The 23,489-nt window shown below is 34.9% G+C and overlaps 2 protein-coding genes and 1 long non-coding RNA gene across 8 annotated transcripts in view; 1 reads left to right on the plus strand and 2 right to left on the minus strand.

Moving 5' to 3' along the window:
- LOC131800373 (serine/threonine-protein kinase tousled-like 2) overlaps window positions 1-14,060 on the plus strand; it is a 341,644-nt gene extending 327,584 nt beyond the window's left edge. For 5 of the 6 annotated variants that reach the window (XM_059128257.1, XM_059128263.1, XM_059128248.1 and 2 more), the window contains 7 exons: window positions 6,608-7,499; window positions 7,599-9,388; window positions 9,460-9,638; window positions 10,005-10,197; window positions 10,268-10,473; window positions 10,544-10,763; window positions 10,838-14,060. In XM_059128257.1, coding sequence (XP_058984240.1) covers window positions 6,608-7,499; window positions 7,599-9,388; window positions 9,460-9,638; window positions 10,005-10,197; window positions 10,268-10,473; window positions 10,544-10,763; window positions 10,838-11,098 — 3,741 coding nt within the window. In that variant the 3' untranslated portion in view covers window positions 11,099-14,060. Of the gene's footprint in view, window positions 1-3,553; window positions 3,643-5,369; window positions 5,653-6,607; window positions 7,500-7,598; window positions 9,389-9,459; window positions 9,639-10,004; window positions 10,198-10,267; window positions 10,474-10,543; window positions 10,764-10,837 lie in introns of those variants that run through there. The other variant, XM_059128259.1, reaches the window with a different exon arrangement.
- On the minus strand, window positions 5,370-6,266 carry LOC131805051 (uncharacterized). The gene is made up of 2 exons (XR_009343487.1): window positions 6,084-6,266; window positions 5,370-5,462 (listed from the first exon to the last, which is right to left on the minus strand). It is a non-coding gene; the product is annotated as an uncharacterized LOC131805051 (long non-coding RNA).
- A 6,789-nt stretch (window positions 14,061-20,849) lies between the features above and the next one.
- On the minus strand, window positions 20,850-23,107 carry LOC101899954 (ketimine reductase mu-crystallin). The gene is made up of 2 exons (XM_005176097.4): window positions 22,021-23,107; window positions 20,850-21,197 (listed from the first exon to the last, which is right to left on the minus strand). Exons 1-2 carry the CDS (start codon window positions 22,772-22,774, stop codon window positions 20,938-20,940), a joined length of 1,014 nt encoding a protein of 337 aa, XP_005176154.1. The 5' UTR covers window positions 22,775-23,107; the 3' UTR covers window positions 20,850-20,937.
- Window positions 23,108-23,489: the final 382 nt, after the last annotated feature.

Raw genomic sequence — 23,489 nt, forward strand, 5'->3', positions numbered from 1 at the left:
TTTAGTTTTCATTTCGATTTTTTTTTGTATTTTTTTATTATTTTGTTGGTTGCTTGCCCATTCGTGTTGGTTTTTTTGCCTTCATCTTCGGGTTTGCAATTTTATTTTTTGCGCTGCTATTTGAAAGTATTGTTGTTGAGATTTGTTTATATGAGAGTCGGTCGACGATGGCTGGCGTATGACGGACGAGTCGACGACCAACGGCAATGTATTTGATATGGCATTGTATGAAGTGCACTGCTGCTGGCTGGCTGTTGGTGTTGTTGTTGTTGCTGCTGTGTATACACTTCTCAATGTTGTTTCATATGCATGCAGGCATCAGCGTGACCGTTGTGCCACTAAAGTATCAATTTTGCCACCTTTTTGGGGCTTTGATACCTTTGTGCCACTTTTTTATTTTGATCCTAAATGAGCCACTTTTTTGAATTTTTGTGCCACTTTTTTAAACATTGTGCCACCTTTTTTTAAACTACATATATTTTAATCTAAACGCTGTATCTAAAACAATGAAATGAAATGAAACAATGAAAAGCGTCGTACGCTGCAATTTCCAATTTGCGATAGCAAATTTTAGAGCGAACGCTCTTATATTAGGTGTTTGTAAGTGGTTTTCGCATGCTCAAAGTTGTCAACATTCTTCTGTTTGTTTATTTCTGGAAATATTACAGCCTGTGACAGAAAATTGTTCGTGCAGGTACACGTCTTCGTATAGCCCCCATATTACGGTACCCCCGATATACAGTATTTTGTTGATTTTAGCTGCATTATTTACCGGAATTATTTCAAATTTTGTATTATATTATTATATGTCATACATATATTATTACTATATAGATGAATTTGTTGTTTTGTTTTAAACTGTTATATTTTAAATAAAATGTGAAATAAATTGTGCCACTTTCTGTGCCACCATTTAAAATGATATGTACCACTTTTTTCAAGAAATGATACTTTTTGTGATACTTTTTGGAAATTTCCAGCGGTCACACTGGCAGGCATGCACATGCGGTCGGTTGGTTGGACAGGCGTTTGTTCGTCGTTCATTCGGTTGTCTGACTTGCATTTTAAGTTTTGCTCTCTTTTTCATTGCATACACCTACAGGGGCCGCATGCCTGCTGCCTATTGGATGGATGTGTGTTGCTTGTCGCTTTGTTTGGTTGATGTTGTTGATGATTATGTTGCTGCCTGCCTGTGCCCCCCCAGTTTTGTCAATTGACTACTAGGTACCTATTCTCAACACGCTGTGTGTTGTGGATTATTTGATTCAGCAGCTAGCAGTCGGTCCATTTCAATAGGTTCGGCGGATTGTAAGGTCTGCAAAAAGTCCATAACGCGAGCGAGACGAGGCGACGGTTGGTTTTCTGGCCGTCGTTGTGATGGTGCTGTTGTTGGGTTTTGCATCTTCTGTATTTTGTGTTGGCTGCCATGTACCAAACCGATTGTGCGTTGTATTTGAACTATTATGCTGCCGATTCTGCTCTTCGCTTAGAGTTAGGTTAGGTGCTATGAAAAATAGCTGATTCTCAAGTGTCATTGTGTGTATGCTGTTGGGTACTTGATTTGATGTGTGTGTGTGGGGGTGTGGTGAAAACGGAAATAATTTGGCGTTGAGAGAATGTGGGAAGCACTCGGGGACGGACGGGGATGGTGGATGGACGTCAGTCAGACTCTGAAAAATGTCGATAATTCATTATTTCTTTAATGTGTTGAAAATAGTTTTAATGCCAGCAGATCTGTTCCAATGTTTGTTGGTTGGTTGGCTGGTATGTGGGTATATATTAATGGTCAGACTGTCAAATTGAGGGGAAAATCTATTTGAAATTAAACGAATTCTATGGGTTGGCTGGCATGCATGTTTTCGTTTCTACTTTTTGCTGCTGTCGTCTGAATGAGATGAATTTTTTGGCTTTTATGTAAACGCTTCGTTGTTTGATGACCTAATTTTTTCTGTGAATAGGTAGGTACATACATACCTACAACATACAGAAAAAAATGTATTCTCTCTTGCTGCATCGTGTACAGAATTTTTTCTTCTTTCAATTTTTTTCCACCATTATTAGTTGGAATTATTTGCAACCACATCCAGAATTTATTTCTTTGGTTGAAATAAAGGAGAAAATTCTCTTTGGTCGTCTCATTTATTATTGTAATTATTTCTTATTTTTATACCCCTTTCTAAACCTACCATAGATTTTTTTCATGAAATCGTAATTGGACATCCATCCATCCATTTTCAATTTGTGTTACGTTACCAACTACCTATTCAGTATAGAATTTGGAGAAAAAAGTTACAGGGGAAAAAACATTTCCCATTCCATTTAAATGCTTGTTAATCATAATCTCATATCTAAAAATAAATATAAACATATTAATTGGCTTTGTTGTCTGCCAGAAAAAGCCTAACATTTTTTTACAGGAAAAATTATTTTTTCTTCACCCGAAGAACCCCAATCCCTTTCCCACTTATTTGTAATTTTCCGGTACAATAATCCATTCCTTCTCGGTTTTATTTCATCTCCAATGCCTTGACATTTTTTTTTTTTTCATTTCTGTTAAATTTTATTATCTCTTAACCACATTAATTACATCGCCACAGCAAAGAAGAAAATAATACCACTTTAATATCTACATGTGAATGTTAAACGATTTAACCCAATGTAAACTCAACCACCATCTCTGTTAAATGCCAACCATAAATGTCCCACTGTGTTTTGAATAATAAATAAGACAGTCAAATGATACACCTCATTGACCTAACATCTGTTAATTTAACACCTTATCTTGTTATATCGTCAAAGCAGCGCATATTCTCTGTAACCGAACAAACAAACGAACAACAGCAACAACAGAAAAAAACACCCAAAACATTATTAAGAGTACAATACACAGAGCGGCGAGAGAGGCAAAAAAGAAATTGCAATGTTTTGCCTGCCACTCTAGTGTTGAGAGAATGGCATAATTTTGGGCATAACGGAAGAGAGAAAGAACAGCCCACAGAGAAGGCGGCAGCAGCAGCCCCCCTTTTGGAAATGTGTTGTTGTTGTAAACATTTAAGAGAAGTAAATTAGGCATCAAAGCGCACTTGGGACTTGATATAAAATTGTTCCCCATGTTTTTTCTTCTTGTTGTGTGCTGCTTGATTCGTTTTTCAAGAGGATTTTGTTTTTGATTATTTTGTAAAACACGGCAACCCATTGTTTGAATGATATTCGTTGTTTTTTTTCTCTGGTTGTTCTGTTGTTGTTGCTACTTACTCTATTCAAACATACATTCACACCAAGAGTAGTAGGCATTTGGCAAAAGATACATACACACACATTCTTTGCTCCCTCGCTCATGAGTGCTCTTATGCATGTATGGTATGGTATGTATGTCGGTATGTTTTCTACAATGACGTTGCGAACAGCCAGCTAGCAAGCAGGCAGCAGCACGATGAGACAACAACACACCACCACCATCATGAGACCATTTATTGGCGTATAAAATATTTCTCTTCCTTCCTTTTAACATTATCAACGTCTCGCGGAACAAGACAAGTTTTTTTCGTTAAAATATCCATACAGTTTTTCTTTTTTGCTTTCAACTACAGAAATTGTTGTAATTAACAAAAAAAAAGTAAAAAGAAGAAAATGCAGTGAAAAGTAATTTTATTTAATGAAATACCTTAATATAAAAGATTAATGATCGCGGCCAGTGTTGCAAAGTGTTTAATAAATTACAAATTTTAAATAATTATTGCAAAAAAAAAAAAAAAAGAAATTGGAGAATGGAAAAAATTCATTAATTTAATTTACTGAGTTTTTTCTCAATTCAGTGGCACACACACAAACACCCAGGCATATTCTCTCCCAAAGACAATTTTTATTTCGCCCCAAAATGAACAAAAACAAAACAAGAACGGCGATGATGGTGACGGTGATTGACAAAGAAAATGAAATAATCAATTTTAGTTTTTTTTGTTTCAACATTCATAAATATTGCAAAAAATCTTAAATCAAGTCGAAGCAAACAACAAAGCCAAAAAATTTGAATAAGAAAGAAAAAAAGTATTTTTCCGCAACTCTCGGCAGTGTTTTAACTCCCATACACACACACACACCCATGCTCTATCCCTGTCGCTTGATACTCACACACAAATCACATAGAGCAAATGTCGTTTTGACAGTCATCGGTAGGTTAGGAAAAGATAAAAAAACGCAAAAAAAACAAATTTGCAAAAAAGTATTTAATTCGCATAGCAAATTGTATGAGTGTATGTGTGTTTAAAAACATATAATCTTTTTATAAAACAAAAAAGAAAGTTAAACTAAAAAAATTAAGGAAATTAATATAAAAAACACAGAGTTTTCAAAATTAAAACGGAAGTGTGTGAGTGACGGTAAAATTTCTCGTCAAGTGGAAATAATGCTTGAATGTATTTTGGTGAAAAAGCAAGCGAAAATTAATTGAAAATTTGATTTTTGTTTTGTGCAAATAGAAATTAATCACAATAGTCTATAGTTTGTATCGTTGTTTCTCCCTTCGTGGTAGCCATTTTTATTTTTTCTCGTGCCTGCTTTGTTATTTTGCCCGTATTTATTTTGTGTCTTGTATTCGTTGTTTTGTCGTCGTCGTCGTCGTCGCCACCGCCGTCTTCTTTTTTTTTTGTGCCCCAGCCATATTTAACCGACAGTCTATACTTCATGCAAATCTCTTAAACTTTTTTCTCTACTGCCATTTCTGCTTCTTCTTTTTGTTCCCCCACTACTGCTTTGTAAATGGCAAAACAGCACAGCTACGTAATCGCCGGACTAAACGACTGGTCGCCCAACCAACCGACCGACTGCCTGTCGATTCTACAGACATTTCGTGTTTATTCGCGGATTTTTTCAAAGACTACGCGTGTGTGTGCACCGAGGATATGACAGCGGCAGCAGCAACAACAACAACAACAACAATAGTATGCCTGCACGAGTAAATTCACTTTAGTATGGGTTTAGCACACTCTTCGGCCGGCTGTGTGTGTTTGTGCGTATTTAAAAGAAAAAAATCGCCGTATTCTTCTTCGTTTATTTTATGCCAGTTTAGTGCTCTGTTGTCGTCGTCTACTCTGTATATTTTTTCAGTGTTTTCTTCTTGTTCTCTGTTTTGATTGTTGTGTTTTCTGTATTTTGTTTCTTCTCCTTGTGTGTTCATTCGTTCGTTTATTGCTTGCTTTCGTCGTGATGTGTTGTGTGTGAACGACGAACAACAACGATTTTAAATGAAACATTTTACAACACTGGCAATTTGACAATTTTGACATAATCATTGAGTAGCTGTGTGTGCGTGCGTGTGTGTGACAGAGTAGTGTTAACTCTTTCTCTTTTTTTTTGCTGTGTGCTCACAGAGATTGGTGTTCGACGTCTCTGTCATTTAATACAGAATAAACCAACGACAGCTGTTCCATCATCATCGCCGTCATCTTCTTCCCCATTGAAATCTAAAGAAAAGTAACAACAAATGTGTAGTAGTAATACAAAAGAGGAGGAAGAATTTTGACAAATAAGACAAAAAAAAGTAATTGTGAAAGAAGAAATTAATGGAATTATTAAAACTTGTGACTACTTGATTGACCTTAGCCTAAAAGGATAACGACAACAAAATTACAATGACAATGATGTTTAAAAGATGTGAGTTGTGTTAATTGTTGCTAAAAATAATTGTGTTTTAATTATTTAAAAATGTTGTGTTTTTTTTTACTTTTGACAATTACCACCTATAATCCGAATAAGACATTTGATGATTAGTTTTCTCTTTCCTTCCTCTGTCTTCTTGCGTTGTTCTTGATTATAAATGCTTTTAATTATACATACATACTTTTGCTTTACTTTTACATAGTCAGTCGCCTATGTATTGCGTGTTGTATGTGCGATGTGGAGTATATAAGTATGTCAAACTCGAAGTAGTCAAAGAATCACTTTGTGTTTTTAAGATTCCACCCTTAAAAATTCATTGAATCTTTTTCTTGGATTGTGTGAATAAAAAATCTTGGTCGTAGGTATTTTAGTACAACACGTCGGGTTTGGGTTTCCCTTCAAAATTGTTTCTTATGAATGCCTACCTCCATCCATGCCGAATATTCCTTGAAGAAAGTTGGGCGACATCATTTTTGTTCGTCGAGTGATTTCAAATCTGATTTTAAGCTGTTATTATTTTAAATTTCAAATAGGTGTGAAACTTTATAAGCAATACCAACCACCTACATAAATTATTTCAACAATTTATTGGTCATTGATTAAATAAAATCTTATCGCAAAGTGCGAGTAATTACAACTGCAATTAGTGCACTACGTGCTGTCTGTCGTATGTAACGTATCAGCTGTTCAACTCTTTGCTGTCATTGTTATGTGACTAGGCTATGATTAGTGACAATTGTAACGTGTCGTAATGGGGGGCCAAAACTAACTTGGGTTTAAAGATAACCACTCCATGTTTTTTTTTCTTTGACATGTTGTAGGTGAAGATTTTCGAATTGAATAAAATCATGATCCTTATATAAGCTAATTATTTTGTTTACAACAGTTTGGAATATTATGCAAATAACAATACTAATTACAACTTTGTTTTCCCCTTTTTTATTTGCAGATGTCCGCCGGCGCTCAATTGCAGATGGCCCCACAGACATCGACGTCCATAAGCCATCATACAACACAACAGCAACAACATTTTGTTCATAATTCACAGCAGCAACAGCAATCGCAGCAGGCACTTTTGTCACAGGTTCAACAACAACAGCCGCAATTAATACAGCAGCAGCAACAACAATCACAACAACAACAGCAGCAGCAATTACAATTGCAGCAACAACACATAACTCATTACAGCCAAGCGCCCCAAACACTTGCCACAACTCCCCATACACATCTCCAACAACATCACCACCTACAAACACCAACATCGCAACAACAAACGGCTTCTCAACTGCAACAGCAGCAGCAGACACATTCACAGCATCTACTGCTGCATCAGCAGCAACAGCACAGTGGTGGTGGCCACAGCAGTAATCCTGACTCGAATATGAGCACTGGCTCTTCGCACAGTGAAAAAGATGTTGTTAATTCAGACATGCTAAGTGCGCAGCAACAGTCAAGCGGTATCTTGCAACAACAAATCGGTATTTTGCAACATCAACAGCAGCAGCAGCAAACAAACGTAACAGTATCAACAGCTGGAAACGGTATGATGAATACCGGTGCCGGCGGTATGGGTATATCAACAGATCCAAACGCCATGCAAACCACAAATCATCATCTTCCACATCAGCTATCCCATCAGCCACAGACAGTTGGCAGTGCTGGCGGTGGTGCTGGCAGTGCAGGCGGTGTCGTCGGTAGCACAAATACTGGACGTATGGAAAAGCTATCACGCACGCCCACAGAACGAAAACGTAAACGGAAAATAACCGCTTTGCATACAGACGACAGTGGTGGTGCCGCTGGTGGAGGCGGTGGCGGCGGTCCTGGTGGCGGCAATGGAGGTAATAATTCAAGCAACGCTAGTAAATCAACTAAACACAACAATTCCTCCTCATCTTCTGGCTCACAGTTATTAAAAAACAATTTATCTCTAAATTTAGGTGCTCAACAGGATCGTCTTCAAATGCCAGGCTCCGGTGTTGGCTCTGGCGGTGGCAAGACACCTCGTCTCCTACCACCTGGTAGCGGAGGCTCCTTAGGCGATAACAAAAAGATCAATGACTATTTCAATGCTAAGCACAGTGTACAGTCCACAGGATCCACTAATAGTCCTATGAGGCATACAGCTGGCGGCGGCTCCAAGAGTCCCTCATCGGCTGGCCCGCAACAACAGCAGTCGCAGCAGCAACCTGGGCCCCAGGCCCAACAAGTGCCAACATCTGTAGGCGGCGGTAATAGCACGTATCCCATGTATCCACCTAGTCCACAGCAACCACAAATTTCAGCACCAGGCGGTATGCCGCCAACACCTACGTCACAACCCCCGCCTCCAGATTTCCATTACAGTAGTGTAGCGGCTGCCAACTCGGTAACGGGTAAGCAGCAGAGACAACAGCAAACTTCCAATGCAATGGTTCCTCCGCAATCACCCCTTGTTGGAGTGGGCGGTAATGTTGGTCTAATATCGTCCTCCCACATGGTACACAATCAAGCTGCGGGTGGTTCCTTGATGGGTGGTGCACCAACAGCTGGCGCCGGTGGTGGTGCGGGTACTGGGCCTCCTCCTCCACCGTTGCCACAGCAGCAACAACAGCAAACTCTTCAACTTCCCGCCTCTTCCGTCGTTGCCACAAACGTGCAACAGACAATGACAACCTCGCAGCAACAACAAATGGCCGCTGTAGCGGCCGCCCAACTCAATTCACTGCAACATGCCGGCATGCTCACCAACAATCCAGGTGGTGTACCACAAACCGTTGGCGTTAGTGGAGCGCCACAGCCACAACCCTCGACAACGATGGTTACCAAAGGAACTCAAACCGATCTCTCCCAACACGACATGCAAGAACGTGAGTCGGAGAGTGAATCCAGCAAATCAAAATTGGATGAGATGACAAGACTGTCTGATGAACAAAAATGTCAAATTATTGCTCATCAAAAACTAATCGATCAACACAAATCCCACATAGCCAAGTGTATTGATGTGGTCAAGAAGCTGCTTAAGGAGAAATCCAGCATTGAGAAGAAGGAGGCTCGCCAGAAGTGCATGCAGAACCGACTGCGGCTGGGCCAGTTCGTTACACAGCGTGTAGGTGCTACATTCCAGGAAAACTGGACCGACGGCTATGCCTTCCAGGAGTTGAATCGACGACAAGAAGAAATCTCCGCTGAACGTGAGGAAATCGATCGTCAAAAGAAGCAACTAATGAAGAAACGGCCTGCCGAATCTGGTCGCAAGCGTAACAATAATAGCCAGCAGAATTCCAATTCCAATGATTCCTCCAACATGAACGCAGGATGTGATCGTCTATCGGGCAACGATAGCGGCATCAGTGGCGTCTCCTCGGCAACTGGCGGAGGTGGCGGCAGTGGTCGTGGTCTATCGCGATCAAATTCGACACAAGCTCAAAACCAACTGTTACACAATGGCGGCAGTGGTACCAGCGGTACTGGCATGGGTTCTGATCGTTTATCGGATCGTGGTGGTGGCGGTGGTTCGGGACGAGGAGACAATTCTGGCAGTGGTTCCGATTCAGCAACGTTCCTTAAACCTGATCCCGTATCAGGCGTCTACACCGCTCAAGAATACTACGAATACGATGAGATTCTTAAGTTACGCCAAAACGCTCTCAAAAAAGAAGATGCCGATCTCCAGTTGGAAATGGAAAAACTGGAGCGTGAACGTAATTTGCATATACGTGAATTGAAACGTATCTTGAATGAAGACCAGGTATGTGCTATTGAGTGTGGCCTCGTTGTGGCACGCAGTAATTTAATTTGTGTTTGTTTTTTTATTTACAGTCCCGCTTCAATAATCACCCAGTATTGAATGACCGTTATCTACTGCTGATGCTCTTGGGAAAAGGCGGTTTCTCTGAAGTCCATAAGGCATTTGATTTGAAGGAACAACGCTATGTTGCATGTAAAGTTCATCAGCTGAATAAGGACTGGAAAGAAGATAAGAAGGCCAATTATATCAAGTAAGCGAGATGTGGCAAATTTCTTATTAGGTGGGGGTTTGCAGTTTGGTGAAGGGAGGGCGCTGTGTAATAAAATATTGTGTTATGACTCCGATTTGGATTTGACAAATGGGACTAGATACAAATATTGAAGGGAGGGTTATAAAAAAGCTAAAATTATTAATTATTAAGGTTAATTTTATACACTGATTTTGAAGTCAAGAGATCTATATTTATGCCTTTTATATACGCACCAGTTACTAGGTTTAATTTACATTATGAAAGAATGCACTATGTGTAGCTCTTTTTATAGAACTAGTCAGATCTTAGTAGTAAAATTTGAAAGCGATGGAGAATCATTGTTTAATAATTTAATTTTCTTTATAGGCATGCTTTAAGAGAATACAACATTCACAAGGCCCTTGATCATCCCAGAGTGGTTAAATTATATGATGTCTTTGAAATCGATGCGAACTCGTTCTGTACAGTTTTAGAATATTGTGATGGTCATGATTTAGATTTCTATCTAAAGCAACACAAAACGATACCAGAACGTGAAGCACGTTCCATTATAATGCAGGTATGTACAGACTTTTTGAATCACCGTGATGATTATATTTTACTAATCCCTTAAACTATTTCATTTTAAGGTTGTTTCTGCTTTAAAATATTTGAATGAGATTAAACCACCGGTTATCCACTACGATTTGAAACCGGGTAATATTCTATTGACCGAGGGCAATGTGTGCGGCGAAATCAAAATAACAGATTTTGGTTTATCCAAAGTTATGGATGATGAAAATTACAATCCTGATCATGGCATGGATCTGACATCGCAGGGAGCAGGAACATATTGGTAAGCATGATGATGATATTGGAGTTATCAAGGATTTTATTTTTAATTTTTTGTTTGTTTAATTATTTAGGTACTTGCCTCCCGAATGTTTTGTTGTGGGTAAAAATCCACCAAAAATCTCATCTAAAGTCGATGTATGGAGCGTGGGTGTAATTTTCTATCAATGTTTATATGGCAAGAAACCATTTGGCCATAATCAATCTCAAGCCACCATATTAGAGGAGAATACCATATTGAAAGCCACAGAAGTACAATTCTCCACAAAACCAACAGTATCCAATGAAGCAAAGGTAGGATGCAGAATGCATTTCTATATTGAGAGAAAGTCCCTTTAATCATTTTTCTTGTATTTATATTTGTACAGAGTTTTATTAGAGGATGTTTGGCTTATCGCAAAGAAGATCGCATGGATGTATTTGCGCTGGCGCGGCACGAATACATACAACCTCCCATTCCAAAGCATGGCCGTGGCCAATCGCTGACACAGCAACAGCAGCAACAACAGCAGCAGCAGCAACAACAACAGCAGCAACAGCAATCATCAGGTAATCAAGCCAATTCTGCCGGACAGACTTCTTTCTCAGCGGGCATGTTTGGCAATTTGAATCAATCGAGTTCGTCCTAGCTGCACACTAAACGTAATTCCAATTCATAATTGTTAAAGTTAATACAAAGTAATAGCACTAATATCAATCATAACCACAACAACAACAACCACAATATTGGCCACAACAATCATCACCAACATCAATATCAGCAACAACAAGCAGCATTACAGCCGGATCATCATAGTACCAACAACAACAACAGTAATAATAATAATAATCATAAACAACATCATGTTAGACATCAAAATCAACATAGCTTAATAAATCAGAATCTGAATATAAACCATCATTCTGCTCCAAGAATGTCGTCTCATCACAATATAATAAACCAACAACAACAGCAGCAGCAGCCACAACAACATCATCATCACCATCATACAAGAAGAACGAATGCCACAGCAGCTAGCTCCTCTTCATCCTCAACACCGCATACAACATCGACAACAATGCTGCCCACCCCAACTACGACTGGTGGTGCAGTTAACAATGGCAGCGGTGTTGGCGGCGGATATGTTGGCACAAGAAGTTTTCGCAGCCAGCAACAACAGCAGCATTCTATAACAACAATGCAACAGCAATGCCGTCAAAACAAACAACAACAGCAACAACATAAAATGCTAACATTTTCTTAGGGAAAAAAGAGTCGAACAAAAGAAAAAATACAACGCCGCTGAAAATAATCCCCCACTCGCCCCACGCCCCCGGCTCCCTCTTTCTTTCTCTGCAGATTGAGAGAAGGAAATTAACTTAAGAAAAACTTATACACTGCCGTTTGCCAGAATAGATTTCATCTTTCCCTACTTGAACAACAACAACAACAACAAAAAATGCATAGCGAAGCGTAAAATTTAAGTTAAGTGTGGGGTGTTGTTATAGAAATCTTAGGCTAGCCACAGCCAGAGCATTGGGTGTGGCTCGACTCGGCTCGGCTCTTGTGTGAGGGGTGGTGGTAGCTGGTGATTTTTTTGTAAAGCCTTTGTGTAATAATTTACCTACACTTAAACATGTCATAATTGTGTTTCATTATGCTTTAGAGTTCCCAAAAAGTCTCGCATTTAAAATCTATTTCTCAAAACACTACGGCGGATATGATTCCTTTCCTATATTCCTTTTGATGATTATAACAATACAAAAGTTATATTTTCGAACGTGTGTCTCCAATTTCATTTAGACTTAAAATGATGTAATTTTAGAAAAACATTCCAGTATTGTTTACTATCGCCTCCGCATGATTTTTTTTTTTCAAGTACCACGATTTAAATTTCCACTATCCCCAAGTTGTCTGAACTCGTTGGTGATGTTTCGCCGCCAGTTCAATATTTGTGGCACATAATGGAACTTTCGATTTGATATATTTTACGAAGCTGTCAATAAAATAGTTGATTGTTTAAATTCAATTCTAATACGGTAACTTCCATAAAAAGAACTCGGGAATTAATTTCAGAATTTTCATAAAAAATGACATCATTTTATGACCCCATTCTGTGTGTAAATGAAAGGGGTTCATTCCCAAATTCGATAATGAAAAAATTTGCCTAAATTTTTTATAAACCCCCAAGATATCGACTTTGTTGGGAATTAGCTCTCTTAGACAACTAAATTTCGTTTAATTTAAATTAATTCTTGATGACAGCAATATATAGATTTGTATTTATATTTAACTAAAATGAAATTTAAGGCTTTTTGATCAACCAGGCCACCACATTCGCACAAAAATTATGGCGGAAAAAAATTCTTTTGGACCCAAAGAAAAAACATGGTGATTCATTTTTAACACACATAAAACCAACCAACTGCGAAAGAATTTTTTAATTGTAAGTTAGAAACAAAAGAAGAAAACAAAAACAAAATTTTTAGCCTACAAGGATAATGTGAAAGTTTTGATGAAACGCAAAAAAATAAGCAAGACATTTAATGAAAATTTCTGTGGATAAGAAAACTAAAGAAAAAGAATATATACTTAGAAGAACCAGCAGCAAAAACAAAACTAATTTAAAAAAATAAAATTGTTTAAGAAACTTTGTTATGGAAAAAAGAATGAAAAATAAACTAAAAAATATTCTCTGAGAAAAAGTATATACATATAAAGAAAAAAAGAAATATGGATGAGCAAAAATTAAGTTTAAAAACAAAACAAAAAATAGTAATGGTAAATTTAAGCCTACCTTTTAAAAATAATTAATTATAAACACACACATATATAATATAATTATTATAATCTTTAGATATAATATATGAAAGAAAACAAAACAAAAAATATGGCAACAAACATCCGTTTAAGAAAAACTGCTTAGAAAAATCCCCCGAAAAACAAAAACAAACAAGCAAAACTGTTAAGAAACAACACAAATTACAAGACAAGAAATACAAACAAACCACATTCTCTCCTTCTCTTAACATAATTATCTAAATTATAACAGAAAATTATAATGAAAAAAATAAAAACCACAATCAAAAATACAACTTTTCTATCAACACGACCCTCTTTCCCCTATTATCCCCCCAGACCTCCCCCTCTAAACTCCTTCCAGAAATGGCAGTAGGTTTCGTTTTAACTTTGGCTAGCTTTTAATACCCTGCACGGCAGGGCATTGAAGCTAGTGAGAGTGAGTGATAAATGCACCGCAGAAATTTTATAAATTATTTTTTTTTATTATTGAACTAGTATGTTCAATTCACATTTACTATTATTATTATAAATTAAAATTATGATTTTTTTATTTTTATTTCTTATACTTATTATTATTATTATTATTATAATTCATGTAAACGTTATATTTTAAGTTTCTAAACGAATAGAATGTTTTTAATTGTAATTTAGAATTTTATTCCCTTCCCCTAAGAGAAAAAACAGAAAGAAAACAACTGCAAACGAAAAAAGGTAGAAAAAAAGAAACAATGAATATAAGTCCTAAAACATTACACTATACTATTACTAAGTGATTTATAAAAAAAGAAAACAAAAAAAAAAAAAAACAATTACCACACAACAAAAATCAACCATTAATAATTTTTTGTAAATAAAATCAGTTGTAAGTTATTTGGTAAAATATTAAACAAAAAACATTATTTTTTCGTTTTTTTTTTGTTGGTTAGTTCTGGCGGTATCAGGGGCCAAATATTTGCATTCGCTATCAAAAAATTTCGATCGAAATAAGTTTCTGTATGTTTATAACTTTGATGCGTCCGTATTTCCATATCCATAATATTTTGATTTCAGCTTATTATGAATTGTGCTGCTTGTGACAACTCCAATACATTTCTAATATTCAAAAACTTGTAGAACTAAATTGAAAAATTTCAAGAAAATATTCGAAGAATATGTGTAAGATGCGTCCGTAGAATGGTGATGTCCAAAGTCCGTACATAAAAGGCAAAATAACATGCAACCGAATAGACCAGTAGTCGAATTCTTTTAAGCATGTATTGAGTTATCGACAAAAGTCGGTAAAATTAAAATGCATATAATTTAGGTAATTAACGAAATTTGTCGTTAAGTTAGCGACGAAATCAAAGTAGCCGCTAAGACCTACCGATAGATACCAATATTATCAACTTTTTTTGGGGTTTTGACGATAACTCAAAAAAGAATCCCTTGTAAATGCACCATCTTTATATTCGTTTCTACAGAAGTTTCAATTAATTCAAGCTGATATGTACATATCCAAATTCGTTTAGAACGAAATGTTTTCGAATTTGGCCTAGAGTTTCTTACACATATGGGATATTTTTGAGCATGTGTGAAACCCAGAGGTATGTGATAGAAATCATTTAGACTTGCCATAGATTGAATTATTATATCTCAAACTAATCTCTTTTATTAAATATGAAATTGAAGATATTAATTAATTAGAGCAAAGAAGATATCTTGATTAAATCACTAAAAAATCGAATCCGATCGAAATAAACTCCAGTTCTTTCAATATAAAATTCACAAATAGAAATCCATTTCAATCAAATGCAAGAATCTTTCACCCAGGTTGTTTCACCTCAAACCCACACAATTTTTAAAATAGTCTCAATTTCAAACTGAAAAACTTCAGGTTATTTGGAAAAATAATTGAATCCGCAGATGTGTTTTTTTGTATTTTCCGTTTTGTCACATTTTAACACTTGGTTCTATTTCCAATTTCAAAATTAAGTTGTTGGCATTCTATAAATATTTGTTTTTACCTTGCTCTTATTGTTATAGTTAACCCACCTGTATTTTCTAGATTACAATTAAAAGCGTTTTTTAATATATTTTAAATGCTGCAGTAAATTTGCTTCAACATGAACAATCTGATTACTCTCGATGTAGTGATATACACATAAATTATGTTTGCATTTTTCATGACCAAGGTCGAAGACATAGAATTATAAAGATGAGACAAGTCAGAGCCAAAATATTGTCACCAGGAGCAAATACCTCTGTTGTTATGATATCGTATCAATATAGCTAAATGATTTAAACAGCTAAGGCAATATGCAATTAATTGGGAAGGTCTATGAAATAGAATTTTAAACCCAAAATTTGGGTTATTCGAAGTTTTATTTATAATTCCTTTCTATAGTTGTGTTTTTTATATTAACATGCTTCTGCCATGTCCTGTTATTCTAGATAGCATAGCTACAAACCATTTTCTCAGAACTCATTTTGTGTAGTCTTTACCATTTTAGGTAATTGCCAAAGTGTACTTAGAAGGTGACAACCGCCTGTTGTCTTGTTTTGCTGTCAAGTACACAACTTTTTAATTAGAAATATTTAAAAACTATATGAAATTAAAAATGTGTTAAATATTGGTTTGTGTTTTCTTAATTTTTGAAAAACTTATGACAACAAGAGAAGACTTAAGGTGGGAATACATAAAGCGCTTATTTGGATGACTTAAGTCATCGGCTGGCTTCTCTGTAAATGAATAAAGGAGCCTAGGGCCAAAATCGAACTAAGTCAGCCTAAAACTCCTTTGTTGATGACTTAAGCCGGCCAAATATGCTGTTTATGTATTTCCATCCTTAGCTTTGAATTCGTCTCCTGTGTGACCTCATTAAATATACCTAGGACATAAATTACAATTATATAATGAAAATATTTTAATTTACTCCAACATTCAGTTAAAGCATTTATACGCAATAACTTTCCAATTGCCAAATTAAAATGAAATTTAAACGCCAAACTCTACAATTCCCAAATTCCCGTATGTGTTCTTAATTCCACCCCCACACACAAATCCAACAACGAAAATTGATCAATGAAAACAAGAAATCCTTCTCATCCGAATACCATCCATCCATAAATTCATTCTTTGACAAAGAAACAAAAATATCCCAGCCATGATGGTTTATCCAAGAAAGAAAAAAGTTAATTGGTATGCTTATATGGAAAAATTAATTAACAAAAATTACAATAACACAAAAGAAAAACTAGTTCTTCAATATTCCAAAAAAGAAAAACAAACAGCAAGAAACAAAAAATACTAATTACAAAATTAATAAAAACAAAAGATTTTGATGAATAAATGATATGAGAAAACAAGAAACCTATAAAAAAATAAACAAAAATGTTTAGTAATATATTGCAAGAGAAAAACAAAAATGAAAATAATAGAGTTTTAAGTTTAGCTTTACAAAAAAATGCTAAATTAAAAAAATAATAATTAAAAGAAAAAATAAAATTAAATATAAAAATTCTACCCCCTCAGTCCTTTTGTACATAAATGCAACTCATCTTTATATATATATAGATATGAATAGAGAAAACAACAAAAAACTTTACAGAACAATAAACAATTGATTAGATTTTATAATTAAATTAGTTTCATATATTTTATGATTATTATTATTTTAGTTTTAGGTTTTCTTTTAAGTTATATTAAAGAAAAACAAAACAAAAATCATGCAAAAAATTTCCTTTTTTTAATACAATTAAGCCTGCAAAAAGTATGTTTTACTAATTTTATAATTAAGTATAATATATATTTATATAAAAAACAAATTTGTACCATTACTAAATAATTTTAGTTACAAAATGTTATTTTTTATTTGTCTATTACCAAGATTCCTAATTTTTTCGATTTCTTTATAATTATTTTTCTTAATTTAAAATTTTGTTTTGAATATAATGCCTTTTATTTTTGTTAAATGTTTTCTTTTATTCACTTATTTATTTGCTAGCAGAGAGGAATGTGTAGGAAAAAACATTTTATGTAGCCTCTATGGAGGTTGTATTGAAATGAAATATGTGATTAATGTCTTTTTGCCTTTGAAGGGTCTTCTACAAGGTGAGATAAAAAACTGCAACAAAGTCAAACGCCATAATTTTTATTTTATTTTTAAATTATATCGAATGAAAGCAAAAAATGTCGGAAATAGCATCAAATTTTAGAATAAGTTTAGATTTGTTCGGATTGGTCACCTTTGGCACGAATTATGGCCTTCAATCCCTTTTTCAAGTAAACACGATCATTTTGTTTGTTAACAAACTGCTGGACAACGAATGTTTTCTCATCGGAGCCAAATTCGGTACTTCACCACTTTCGGGCAAGCGAAGCAACTCTTTAGCTCTTTTGAATCTATTTTCTTTCTGTTGTGGTGTAAGTTCTTGCACTTTTTGGAATTTCAATGTCTTTACCCCGAGCTCATTTTTCAATATTTGTCGAATGGAATATTGCGATATGTTCAGCTCACGAGCCATTTTTCGGCCACTGGCCACGCGGGTTTCGATTAAGACGCTTCTTTTCTTTCGCTGTTGCTGCCATCACGAATAACTTTTTTAATGGAAAATTCTCACCAAATTGCTTTTCTACGCTTGTAAACAATGTAATAATTTTAACAACTGTCGGACGAGTGGCTTAGAAATGACAGCAGTCTTAAGTTGGTTGCAGTTTTTTCATCTCACCCTGTATTTATAGAAGGCCTTTGAAGGGTCCTCTATCTATAGAACGGTCTTTTATCTACAGAATGTCTTCATAGGGTCTTCTATATAGAGAAGGCCTTTGAAAGTTCTTCAGCCTATAGAAGATCTTTAAAGAGTCTTCTATCTATTAAAGGCCTATTAAAGGGTCTCCTGTCTGTAGCATATCTTTAAAGGAACTTCTATCTTTAAAAGAACTTCGATCTTTGTAAAAACTTTAAAGGGCCTTCTGTCTATAAAAGCCTGAAAGCCGATATTATTTATTTTTATTTCAATATCCTTGCTTTGTGTAATTACCACTTTCAGTTTATTTCTTTTTATTTCCAAAAAAACACAAAATGCTAAAATAAAATAAATAATAAAAAAATATTTGTTGAGTATTTTATTATTATACATAAAAAACATATATAATTTAAAATTATTAAAAAACACAATAAAAATGAATAAAATTATTATATATACATATTAAACAAAACACAATAAAAAATAAAAAAAATAAACATAAAAAACTTTCTCCCCCAAAATAGTTATTATTTAATATTTAAAAATAAAAAAAACAATAACAATGAAAAACAAAAAAAAAATAAATTAACAAATTTTAGCATATGTCGTACATAAATTGATAACAAATATATATATATATTAAATTAAAACAAAAATAATGATTAAAATAAATATTACCAAGCAAGAAACATTACCACAATAACACGAAGATGTGTACCCCCCTCCCCCAAATACATTTCAAAAATGAAAATATACATTGAATACACAACACTCACACTCCACTTTTCTCTATACTCTCTATTAAAAAAACAACAACAAAATATATATATAAAACAAATAATGCAAAAAAACTATATTTCAATTTTGAAATTATTATTGTTTAGTATAAAACACAAAACATAAATAAAATAAAAGAAAACAAAAAAATGTATGCATAAATAATTAATAATGATGAAAAACCAAGTAAAACAGAACAAAAAAATCTCTAGGATTATCATATATAAATTAATAAAAAAAATAAAAAACAAATCTAAATATTGAAAATCCCCCCCTTAAAACAAGTCCCCCATACCAATATTTAATGAATGAAAAACAAAAAAATGCATTAAAATAAATTTTACTTAAAAAAAGTATAAAAAAGCAAAAAAGTAAAAAAAAAAACACAACAAAAAATCAAGACATAAATAAAAAAATTTACAAATTATTTAAAAATAAAAAATATGGGAGTTTTAATTGAAGGATACAAGGAAATAGCAGCAACAACACTATATATGATTATATGATGATTTCCCAATCGAACTTTTTGTTAAATGGTGTTTATTACGTGAATGGTAAGACTTAGCTCATTTCTGATATGAAAGATAATTACCTTTATGCGCTTTCGCCGAACGAATATGGTTGTGTATATGTTCGAACAACACTGGGAAATATTTCGATATTATTTTGAAAGTCATGGTAATGTAACAGAATTTGTGCGAAAATTGCGTACGGATTTTGAGAGAAGAAAACCATCGTCAAATTTGTAGCACTTGGCGCACATATTGAAAAGCCAATGTGCTCAAAACAGTTAATCGTTTTTGGTGCGGATTTTGGTCCAGAGGCATAATTGGCCAATTTTTTCTTCGAAGGAGGAGGCATGTGGAACGAATTTTTCACAAAAAAATCAAAGAGTAGGATGTCGGATGTTTTTTTAAAAAAAATCTCGCTGACCCATTATAAAGTAGATTGTGCCAATTTCATTGAGTAAATTGAGTAAATGAACTGTTCTGTTTATGCAGTATATAACACATCTACAAGTCACGGATCAGGAATAAAGGAAAAAGCAGCCAATCGTCGTTTATCTTTAGACGTTCAGTCATCCCAAATCCAATTATTGTTGATTTTATTTAATAAAAGTGTATGGACCTCATTATATATGATTCTCTAGGTGTAAAATCATCAAATCAAAATCAATTATTCGAGAAAATAGTGAAATAGGAGTATTTCAAACCTGAATCTTTGTGAACTTCGAAAATGAGTTTTTATTGAATCCAGCTGAATTTGATTCGAAGCAGGTTTCACTTTATTATAGTGAAGAAGAAGACCATGATGAAATTCTACCTCCGAAGAAACTGCCAAATGGAATGAAAACAAGTTCAAAAGTATTATTCGGTTTAGCCGACAGAAATATACCCTTATCCAATGTTCGATTATTGAATTTTTTTGCCTTATGTTATGATTATTCAAATTGCTCACCCTTTATGGAGTAGGTTCCGAAGGAATGGGCCAATATTTTCCATTTCGCATCGGTCCTAAATATATTGAATTGGATTATAATTTCACGTTTAATGAGCTTCATGGATATTCGAAACGTTGACCCTTCGTGGGGCAGGTACCAAAAGGACTGGACCGGTATATCCAATCTTCACACCAGACCGGGGGTTAATAAAAATATTATCATCTGTGTCATTTAGAGGCAAGCGGACTTTTACACCACATTTTATAAGAGTTAAAATTATTCAAAATTTTGACCCTTTGTGGTGGAAGTACTTGATGGAGTGTACCGAATTGTCATTTTCGCACCTGACCTAGCACTGATGCAGTAAAATATTTTTTTGAAAATGTTGACATTTTGTGGGGGAGGTGCCAGAAGGATTGGACCGATATTGCCCATCTGCGAACTTGATCTCAGTTTGATAATAATTTGGACCAAACCGGAAACTCCCTTCGAGAGTTATCTTACACAGTGGTTTAAGGCATTTCAGAGAAACATATTTCAATTATTTTTACATTTTACCATAATGAATTACAAAAATGAATGGACAGTATCTTACTCTTTCGAAAGAGTTTACCAAGAAAATATTACTAGTTAGTGGCAATATATATTTTTTAATCTTTTAAATATTTTATGTTAAAAAATGTAAACTGTCTTGTATTTCTATAATCAATGTGTTCCATTTAATATTTGCCAATAGTTCGTTCTCATTTGCACAAAGCCTCGTAAACCGCCTGTGCCACAGTAGCGTCTTCAGCAGCAATACCCATCGATTGGAAAATGGTGATACGATTATTTTCACTACGTTGACCTTTGTTGCGAATAACCTCGCCCACTTCTCCAACAATTTTAGCCTTTAAGTCTTTTAGTTCAGTTTTGGCACTGACCAGAGAATCGACATAAACGACACCATTATCGTATATATCTTGTGCAACTTCACCAAAGTGAACCTGTCCCGCACCAACGGCTAAAAATAGAAAAAAATCAGTATTGAATTTATATTTTTAACAATTATTAATTTTTTCAGTCTAAATTTATTGTAATGAATTTTGATAAAAATCGGTTCAGATATAGCTATAGGCCCCAAATATGTTTCATTCGATTCGATATTAAAATCTCCCACAGTTTCAGTATGCACTCCATAACAACGAAATTCGGGGCGAAATATCAAATAGAGCTCAGAAATACCTCTGTCAAATTTTATAGTGATCAGTTCAGATTTGGATATAGATCCCACGTATATATTTATCAGTTTTCACATTTATCAGGAGTATGGGTTTTTGCACATTCAACTGAATTTCGGCTCAGATATAGCTGTATCTATTATATTTATCTTTAATTTGAGCTTTCTCATGTCATGCTCTCTATAGTAATGGTATTTGGTAAGAGAGGTATTTGTACCTCCGTCGAATGTTGTGGAATTCGATGCAAAGTACAATATTCCTCTCCTATATTAATGAGTTCTATCCCATTTCAAACTTAAAAGGTTATAATTTTTCAATATTAACAGTTATTTGTTACGGGTAGCTCTACTTAATTTGCATAGTGGTGTAGCTGCGATTGACCTTTGAGGTTTCCTTTCTGATTTCTCTTTAAATTTTCTTGGAAACCTTTCGAAAGATCCATTATTTGAAAATTATCATATTTTAATCAAAACAGCTGGAAACCAAAAAATAACGTATATTCTCAGGAATTCTCAATTTAAAATTGTTCCACAATATTAAAAAATGTGACCCATGGAATCCCCCTTCCATATTATCTACCCATATTTTACTACTCATAATACTTACTATTAATATGCACATTATCATGTTTCAGCATGCTGTAATTAATTAAAGCCGTGGGTGAATAGGTCCCCACACAAACGACATCAGCTTCACGGCAAGCCGCCTCAGGCGTTTCAACAACATGAACATTCACAGAGTTGGGAAACTCTGCACGCAACTTCTCACCCAGCTGATCGGCTTTCGATTTGGTGCGATTCCAGAGATAAATATCGATAACATTAAATGTTTTACACATCCCCATTGCATGCGACTGACCCTGAACACCACAGCCAATGATGGCAACGCGAATCGCTTTACCCGTACCCTCAGGAAAAAGATGTAAAAACAAATATTTGGTTGCAGCCAATGATGCTGAGGCGGTACGCCATCCCGTAATTTGTGTACCATCCATAACGCATTGCAACTGTCCCGTTTCGGAGCTAAAGAGTAAGATATTTGCCAAGATGTTTGGTAAAGGTGGACTCAATTTTTGATTTGCAGAAAACGATGTAACCACCTTGCAGGCAAGGGTGTTTGTGCGTTTCTCGTTCAAATTGTAGTTGCCCACAAAACCTGGCATGGTAAGCAGCAATTTTGATTTATCACCACAAGAGGTCACTGATCGTGTCGGTTGTATGGCGAAAGAGGCATCCGTATCCTGAGGATTGGCTTCAGTGGGCCCTGTTGCTCTTAGGGCCTCTTCTACGGCGGAATTCACTAAATTCCATGTCAACACTTTGGCAACATGTTCGGCGGAAAAGAATTTGGGTTGTTCCATTTTGTTATTGTATTTTTTTTATTAGCACTTGAGACTTGATGGTTATTCCGAGCTGCGTTTGTTTATATAGCTTCGCATAGACTGACAAAATCGAAAAAAAAATTTATCATCAAAACATGCCATTAACCCGTAGACGGACGGTATCATTTTATGCAGCTCATGTGGTTTGTTTTGGTGTTGTTTTTTTATTTTCTAATTAAAACAAGTTCTTATCAATGGTCTTGTTATCGGCTGAGCCATAAAGATCGATAGCATTATTTATTCGTTTGTTTTGTACAGTACTTTGTGTAGAAAAGCCGGTAGAGGTTGGTGCATAGAGTTGACGTTATTAATTTATTTTACAAATGTAAGATGGCGCTGAGCTCTTTTCAGAATACAAGGTTGTCGTGAGTTTAAACATTTTAATTTGTTATTTATGTAACAAAAAAATTAATAATAATTCATATGTACTCATGTACTATCGTTTGTTCTTGTACGCTGTTTATACTGTTTTTTGCAGTAATCGAAATTACCTGTTTGCAAACCAATTCGTACATAGTTCGCATTGGGCTCGTGGATGTCGTTAGATGTTTATGTTTAACAATCTACCTCAAATTTGAATCCAACCTGGCCTTTTGTAACCCGAGGACCAATTTAGATCTCTACAACAAAAGAGAGTTCGCTGGATAAATAAAAAAATATTTTCAGAACCTGCTGGATATTTTCTGCAATAATT

This window comes from Musca domestica, unplaced genomic scaffold, assembly GCF_030504385.1.
Source record: "Musca domestica strain aabys unplaced genomic scaffold, Musca_domestica.polishedcontigs.V.1.1 104, whole genome shotgun sequence".
Lineage (NCBI taxonomy): Eukaryota > Metazoa > Arthropoda > Insecta > Diptera > Muscidae > Musca > Musca domestica.

What these genes read in the sequence shown, in the direction of transcription:
- LOC101899954 (XM_005176097.4), bottom strand. Translation starts at nt 22,774, where the DNA reads ATGGAACAACCCAAATTCTTTTCCGCCGAACATGTTGCCAAAGTGTTG. An exon ending in TGATAATGTGCATATTAATA is followed by an intron (nt 21,198 to 22,020) that starts GTAAGTATTATG and finishes TTCTATTTTTAG; the next exon opens with CCGTTGGTGCGGGACAGGTT.